The 8,054-nt window shown below is 38.4% G+C and overlaps 1 protein-coding gene and 7 non-coding genes across 8 annotated transcripts in view; all 8 read right to left on the minus strand.

Moving 5' to 3' along the window:
• Positions 1 to 379: 379 nt before the first annotated feature.
• Positions 380 to 545, minus strand: LOC138983441 (U1 spliceosomal RNA). Its single transcript, XR_011461169.1, has one exon. It is a non-coding gene; the product is annotated as a U1 spliceosomal RNA (small nuclear RNA).
• Positions 546 to 1,567: 1,022 nt separating this feature from the next.
• LOC138983443 (U1 spliceosomal RNA) lies at positions 1,568 to 1,733 on the minus strand. Its single transcript, XR_011461171.1, has one exon. It is a non-coding gene; the product is annotated as a U1 spliceosomal RNA (small nuclear RNA).
• A 957-nt stretch (positions 1,734 to 2,690) lies between these two features.
• Positions 2,691 to 2,856, minus strand: LOC138983444 (U1 spliceosomal RNA). Its single transcript, XR_011461172.1, has one exon. It is a non-coding gene; the product is annotated as a U1 spliceosomal RNA (small nuclear RNA).
• Positions 2,857 to 3,873: 1,017 nt separating this feature from the next.
• On the minus strand, positions 3,874 to 4,039 carry LOC138983391 (U1 spliceosomal RNA). Its single transcript, XR_011461128.1, has one exon. It is a non-coding gene; the product is annotated as a U1 spliceosomal RNA (small nuclear RNA).
• Positions 4,040 to 5,060: 1,021 nt separating this feature from the next.
• On the minus strand, positions 5,061 to 5,226 carry LOC138983392 (U1 spliceosomal RNA). Its single transcript, XR_011461129.1, has one exon. It is a non-coding gene; the product is annotated as a U1 spliceosomal RNA (small nuclear RNA).
• A 945-nt stretch (positions 5,227 to 6,171) lies between these two features.
• LOC138983445 (U1 spliceosomal RNA) lies at positions 6,172 to 6,337 on the minus strand. Its single transcript, XR_011461173.1, has one exon. It is a non-coding gene; the product is annotated as a U1 spliceosomal RNA (small nuclear RNA).
• A 960-nt stretch (positions 6,338 to 7,297) lies between these two features.
• LOC138983446 (U1 spliceosomal RNA) lies at positions 7,298 to 7,463 on the minus strand. Its single transcript, XR_011461174.1, has one exon. It is a non-coding gene; the product is annotated as a U1 spliceosomal RNA (small nuclear RNA).
• Positions 7,464 to 8,016: 553 nt separating this feature from the next.
• Positions 8,017 to 8,054, minus strand: part of LOC138983057 (uncharacterized) — a 13,586-nt gene continuing 13,548 nt past the window's right edge. Inside the window, exon 6 of the mRNA XM_070356460.1 lies at positions 8,017 to 8,052. Coding sequence (XP_070212561.1) covers positions 8,017 to 8,052 — 36 coding nt within the window. The remainder of the gene's footprint in view (positions 8,053 to 8,054) is intronic.

Consider the following 8,054-nt stretch of genomic DNA (forward strand, 5'->3'; position numbering starts at 1 on the left):
ACAGGGTTCTCTTCGCTCCTTGTTTCTTTTATGCGTGTTTCTCCATCCATTCTTCAACGCTTTCCCTTGACCTTAATTTGTTCCTCTTTATGCATTTCCCACGCCTGAACATGTACTGCCTACTCCTTGACTTCTTAGACCGTCTGAGACCTCCGGCTTATCAAAACGGTCTCAATCATATCAGAATGTAACAATAAACCCAAACAAGTGGACAGATTGTACCCTTTTTATTTTTATTGATTTTTTACAGATGGAAATACTGATTTTTCCTTAAATCTAAGATCCTTTTTCAATTAAAAAAAATGTATTTGACTTGGTTTAATGAGCATATAAATTGTGAGTGGGGAGGGTGAACTTTTCATTTTCATTGTTTCACTTGCAGGGGATAGCGCGAACGCAGTCCCCCTCACCAAGAAATTACACACTCGAGTCATCAACATTTGTGATGATCGTAGGGGTCAGCCCGCCCGTGTAGTGCAATGGACAGGCCTCGCCCCAGGAGTACCCCCTTGTTGATCAAGGTGTCTCCCGTGCCAGGTAAGTATGCCACATCCGGAAACACCACAAACCCCGACCCAAAGCAATTTCTCAAACTGCTGTGGTGTTGTTCACACATATACTTTTCTTGAATATCTTTTTTAATCCTATATTAGAAATACTTCAGCCAAACCTAACATGTGTAGATAGTTACAAATACATGTAGTAATGTTGATTTTAAATATTCACATGACTACAATATTTTGTTGATTAATATTAAAACATAGCCCTGTCCTGGAAAATATGTTCAGAACAGCTGCTATGCTCAGGACAGCTACTATGCTCAAGACAACTATAATGTCTATTGTTAGCAACCAATCAGATCTGAGTACTTCTGTATCTCTAAAGATTGCGGCTTAATAAATATTGTCTTACATTAGTTAATTATTGTCTTTTAGAATCAGTAATCATACGTTCACCACACCTATAAAACGCTACATTTTGTTTAATTGCTGGTGCCCTATTTCAGCGAGTTAAAATGAGCATTGCTATTTGATCACAAGGAGCCACAATGGAAATACCCTTTCAGTTAAGACAACTCTTTCGAGAAAACATTAAAAATCAAGATGGATGACTTCCCTTGATAGACAGGGTTCTCTTCGCTCCTTGTTTCTTTTATGCGTGTTTCTCCATCCATTCTTCAACGCTTTCCCTTGACCTTTGTTCCTCTTTATGCATTTCCCACGCCTGAACATGTACTGCCTACTCCTTGACTTCTTTGACCGTCTGAGACCTCCGGCTTATCAAAACGGTCTCAATCATATCAGAATGTAACAATAAACCCAAACAAGTGGACAGATTGTACCCTTTTTATTTTTATTGATTTTTTTACAGATGGAAATACTGATTTTTCCTTAAATCAAAGATCCTTTTTCAATTTAATTTTTTTTTTATTTGACTTGGTTTAATGAGCATATAAATTGTGAGTGGGGAGGGTGGACTTTTCAGTGTAACATGCCCCTAATGGCTTTGCCGTGAGGGCGTAAAACTTTCATCTCTCGTGGACTTTTCATTTTCATTGTTTCACTTGCAGGGGATAGCGCGAACGCAGTCCCCCTCACCAAGAAATTACACACTCGAGTCATCAACATTTGTGATGATCGTAGGGGTCAGCCCGCCCGTGTAGTGCAATGGACAGGCCTCGCCCCAGGAGTACCCCCTTGTTGATCAAGGTGTCTCCCGTGCCAGGTAAGTATGCCACATCCGGAAACACCACAAACCCCGACCCAAAGCAATTTCTCAAACTGCTGTGGTGTTGTTCACACATATACTTTTCTTGAATATCTTTTTTAATCCTATATTAGAAATACTTCAGCCAAACCTAACATGTGTAGATAGTTACAAATACATGTAGTAATGTTGATTTTAAATATTCACATGACTACAATATTTTGTTGATTAATATTAAAACATAGCCCTGTCCTGGAAAATATGTTCAGAACAGCTACTATGCTCAGGACAGCTACTATGCTCAAGACAACTATAATGTCTATTGTTAGCAACCAATCAGATCTGAGTACTTCTGTATCTCTAATGATTGCGGCTTAATAAATATTGTCTTACATTAGTTAATTATTGTCTTTTAGAATCAGTAATCATACGTTCACCACACCTATAAAACGCTACATTTTGTTTAATTGCTGGTGCCCTATTTCAGCGAGTTAAAATGAGCATTGCTATTTGATCACAAGGAGCCACAATGGAAATACCCTTTCAGTTAAGACAACTCTTTCGAGAAAACATTAAAAATCAAGATGGATGACTTCCCTTGATAGACAGGGTTCTCTTCGCTCCTTGTTTCTTTTATGCGTGTTTCTCCATCCATTCTTCAACGCTTTCCCTTGACCTTTTTGTTCCTCTTTATGCATTTCCCACGCCTGAACATGTACTGCCTACTCCTTGACTTCTTAGACCGTCTGAGACCTCCGGCTTATCAAAACGGTCTCAATCATATCAGAATGTAACAATAAACCCAAACAAGTGGACAGATTGTACCCTTTTTATTTTTATTGATTTTTTTACAGATGGAAATACTGATTTTTCCTTAAATCTAAGATCCTTTTTCAATTAAAAAAAATGTATTTGACTTGGTTTAATGAGCATATAAATTGTGAGTGGGGAGGGTGAACTTTTCATTTTCATTGTTTCACTTGCAGGGGATAGCGCGAACGCAGTCCCCCTCACCAAGAAATTACACACTCGAGTCATCAACATTTGTGATGATCGTAGGGGTCAGCCCGCCCGTGTAGTGCAATGGACAGGCCTCGCCCCAGGAGTACCCCCTTGTTGATCAAGGTGTCTCCCGTGCCAGGTAAGTATGCCACATCCGGAAACACCACAAACCCCGACCCAAAGCAATTTCTCAAACTGCTGTGGTGTTGTTCACACATATACTTTTCTTGAATATCTTTTTTAATCCTATATTAGAAATACTTCAGCCAAACCTAACATGTGTAGATAGTTACAAATACATGTAGTAATGTTGATTTTAAATATTCACATGACTACAATATTTTGTTGATTAATATTAAAACATAGCCCTGTCCTGGAAAATATGTTCAGAACAGCTACTATGCTCAGGACAGCTACTATGCTCAAGACAACTATAATGTCTATTGTTAGCAACCAATCAGATCTGAGTACTTCTGTATCTCTAAAGATTGCGGCTTAATAAATATTGTCTTACATTAGTTAATTATTGTCTTTTAGAATCAGTAATCATACGTTCACCACACCTATAAAACGCTACATTTTGTTTAATTGCTGGTGCCCTATTTCAGCGAGTTAAAATGAGCATTGCTATTTGATCACAAGGAGCCACAATGGAAATACCCTTTCAGTTAAGACAACTCTTTCGAGAAAACATTAAAAATCAAGATGGATGACTTCCCTTGATAGACAGGGTTCTCTTCGCTCCTTGTTTCTTTTATGCGTGTTTCTCCATCCATTCTTCAACGCTTTCCCTTGACCTTTGTTCCTCTTTATGCATTTCCCACGCCTGAACATGTACTGCCTACTCCTTGACTTCTTAGACCGTCTGAGACCTCCGGCTTATCAAAACGGTCTCAATCATATCAGAATGTAACAATAAACCCAAACAAGTGGACAGATTGTACCCTTTTTATTTTTATTGATTTTTTTACAGATGGAAATACTGATTTTTCCTTAAATCAAAGATCCTTTTTCAATTTAATTTTTTTTTATTTGACTTGGTTTAATGAGCATATAAATTGTGAGTGGGGAGGGTGGACTTTTCAGTGTAACATGCCCCTAATGGCTTTGCCGTGAGGGCGTAAAACTTTCATCGTGGACTTTTCATTTTCATTGTTTCACTTGCAGGGGATAGCGCGAACGCAGTCCCCCTCACCAAGAAATTACACACTCGAGTCATCAACATTTGTGATGATCGTAGGGGTCAGCCCGCACGTGTAGTGCAATGGACAGGCCTCGCCCCAGGAGTACCCCCTTGTTGATCAAGGTGTCTCCCGTGCCAGGTAAGTATGTCACATTCGGAAACACCACAAACCCCGACCCAAAGCAATTTCTCAAACTGCTGTGGTGTTGTTCACACATATACTTTTCTTGAATATCTTTTTTAATCCTATATTAGAAATACTTCAGCCAAACCTAACATGTGTAGATAGTTACAAATACATGTAGTAATGTTGATTTTAAATATTCACATGACTACAATATTTTGTTGATTAATATTAAAACATAGCCCTGTCCTGGAAAATATGTTCAGAACAGCTACTATGCTCAGGACAGCTACTATGCTCAAGACAACTATAATGTCTATTGTTAGCAACCAATCAGATCTGAGTACTTCTGTATCTCTAAAGATTGCGGCTTAATAAATATTGTCTTACATTAGTTAATTATTGTCTTTTAGAATCAGTAATCATACGTTCACCACACCTATAAAACGCTACATTTTGTTTAATTGCTGGTGCCCTATTTCAGCGAGTTAAAATGAGCATTGCTATTTGATCACAAGGAGCCACAATGGAAATACCCTTTCAGTTAAGACAACTCTTTCGAGAAAACATTAAAAATCAAGATGGATGACTTCCCTTGATAGACAGGGTTCTCTTCGCTCCTTGTTTCTTTTATGCGTGTTTCTCCATCCATTCTTCAACGCTTTCCCTTGACCTTTGTTCCTCTTTATGCATTTCCCACGCCTGAACATGTACTGCCTACTCCTTGACTTCTTAGACCGTCTGAGACCTCCGGCTTATCAAAACGGTCTCAATCATATCAGAATGTAACAATAAACCCAAACAAGTGGACAGATTGTACCCTTTCTATTTTTATTGATTTTTTTACAGATGGAAATACTGATTTTTCCTTAAATCAAAGATCCTTTTTCAATTTAATTTTTTTTTATTTGACTTGGTTTAATGAGCATATAAATTGTGAGTGGGGCGGGTGGACTTTTCAGTGTAACATGCCCCTAATGGCTTTGCCGTGAGGGCGTAAAACTTTCATCTCTCGTGGACTTTTCATTTTCATTGTTTCACTTGCAGGGGATAGCGCGAACGCAGTCCCCCTCACCAAGAAATTACACACTCGAGTCATCAACATTTGTGATGATCGTAGGGGTCAGCCCGCACGTGTAGTGCAATGGACAGGCCTCGCCCCAGGAGTACCCCCTTGTTGATCAAGGTGTCTCCCGTGCCAGGTAAGTATGTCACATTCGGAAACACCACAAACCCCGACCCAAAGCAATTTCTCAAACTGCTGTGGTGTTGTTCACACATATACTTTTCTTGAATATCTTTTTTAATCCTATATTAGAAATACTTCAGCCAAACCTAACATGTGTAGATAGTTACAAATACATGTAGTAATGTTGATTTTAAATATTCACATGACTACAATATTTTGTTGATTAATATTAAAACATAGCCCTGTCCTGGAAAATATGCTACTATGCTCAGGACAGCTACTATGCTCAAGACAACTATAATGTCTATTGTTAGCAACCAATCAGATCTGAGTACTTCTGTATCTCTAAAGATTGCGGCTTAATAAATATTGTCTTACATTAGTTAATTATTGTCTTTTAGAATCAGTAATCATACGTTCACCACACCTATAAAACGCTACATTTTGTTTAATTGCTGGTGCCCTATTTCAGCGAGTTAAAATGAGCATTGCTATTTGATCACAAGGAGCCACAATGGAAATACCCTTTCAGTTAAGACAACTCTTTCGAGAAAACATTAAAAATCAAGATGGATGACTTCCCTTGATAGACAGGGTTCTCTTCGCTCCTTGTTTCTTTTATGCGTGTTTCTCCATCCATTCTTCAACGCTTTCCCTTGACCTTTGTTCCTCTTTATGCATTTCCCACGCCTGAACATGTACTGCCTACTCCTTGACTTCTTAGACCGTCTGAGACCTCCGGCTTATCAAAACGGTCTCAATCATATCAGAATGTAACAATAAACCCAAACAAGTGGACAGATTGTACCCTTTTTATTTTTATTGATTTTTTTACAGATGGAAATACTGATTTTTCCTTAAATCTAAGATCCTTTTTCAATTAAAAAAAATGTATTTGACTTGGTTTAATGAGCATATAAATTGTGAGTGGGGAGGGTGGACTTTTCATTTTCATTGTTTCACTTGCAGGGGATAGCGCGAACGCAGTCCCCCTCACCAAGAAATTACACACTCGAGTCATCAACATTTGTGATGATCGTAGGGGTCAGCCCGCCCGTGTAGTGCAATGGACAGGCCTCGCCCCAGGAGTACCCCCTTGTTGATCAAGGTGTCTCCCGTGCCAGGTAAGTATGCCACATTCGGAAACACCACAAACCCCGACCCAAAGCAATTTCTCAAACTGCTGTGGTGTTGTTCACACATATACTTTTCTTGAATATCTTTTTTAATCCTATATTAGAAATACTTCAGCCAAACCTAACATGTGTAGATAGTTACAAATACATGTAGTAATGTTGATTTTAAATATTCACATGACTACAATATTTTGTTGATTAATATTAAAACATAGCCCTGTCCTGGAAAATATGTTCAGAACAGCTACTATGCTCAGGACAGCAACTATGCTCAAGACAACTATAATGTCTATTGTTAGCAACCAATCAGATCTGAGTACTTCTCAGTGTATCTCTAAAGAAGGCGGCTTAATAAATATTGTCTTACATTAGTTAATTATTGTCTTTTAGAATCAGTAATCATACGTTCACCACACCTATAAAACGCTACATTTTGTTTAATTGCTGGTGCCCTATTTCAGCGAGTTAAAATGAGCATTGCTATTTGATCACAAGGAGCCACAATGGAAATACCCTTTCAGTTAAGACAACTCTTTCGAGAAAACATTAAAAATCAAGATGGATGACTTCCCTTGATAGACAGGGTTCTCTTCGCTCCTTGTTTCTTTTATGCGTGTTTCTCCATCCATTCTTCAACGCTTTCCCTTGACCTTTGTTCCTCTTTATGCATTTCCCACGCCTGAACATGTACTGCCTACTCCTTGACTTCTTAGACCGTCTGAGACCTCCGGCTTATCAAAACGGTCTCAATCATATCAGAATGTAACAATAAACCCAAACAAGTGGACAGATTGTACCCTTTTTATTTTTATTGATTTTTTTACAGATGGAAATACTGATTTTTCCTTAAATCAAAGATCCTTTTTCAATTTAATTTTTTTTTATTTGACTTGGTTTAATGAGCATATAAATTGTGAGTGGGGCGGGTGGACTTTTCATTTTCATTGTTTCACTTGCAGGGGATAGCGCGAACGCAGTCCCCCTCACCAAGAAATTACACACTCGAGTCATCAACATTTGTGATGATCGTAGGGGTCAGCCCGCCCGTGTAGTGCAATGGACAGGCCTCGCCCCAGGAGTACCCCCTTGTTGATCAAGGTGTCTCCCGTGCCAGGTAAGTATGCCACATTCGGAAACACCACAAACCCCGACCCAAAGCAATTTCTCAAACTGCTGTGGTGTTGTTCACACATATACTTTTCTTGAATATCTTTTTTAATCCTATATTAGAAATACTTCAGCCAAACCTAACATGTGTAGATAGTTACAAATACATGTAGTAATGTTGATTTTAAATATTCACATGACTACAATATTTTGTTGATTAATATTAAAACATAGCCCTGTCCTGGAAAATATGTTCAGAACAGCTACTATGCTCAGGACAGCTACTATGCTCAAGACAACTATAATGTCTATTGTTAGCAACCAATCAGATCTGAGTACTTCTGTATCTCTAAAGATTGCGGCTTAATAAATATTGTCTTACATTAGTTAATTATTGTCTTTTAGAATCAGTAATCATACGTTCACCACACCTATAAAACGCTACATTTTGTTTAATTGCTGGTGCCCTATTTCAGCGAGTTAAAATGAGCATTGCTATTTGATCACAAGGAGCCACAATGGAAATACCCTTTCAGTTAAGACAACTCTTTCGAGAAAACATTAAAAATCAAGATGGATGACTTCCCTTGATAGACAGGGTTCTCT

The sequence above is a fragment of the Littorina saxatilis genome, linkage group LG12, assembly GCF_037325665.1.
Source record: "Littorina saxatilis isolate snail1 linkage group LG12, US_GU_Lsax_2.0, whole genome shotgun sequence".
Classification (NCBI taxonomy): Eukaryota; Metazoa; Mollusca; class Gastropoda; order Littorinimorpha; family Littorinidae; genus Littorina; species Littorina saxatilis.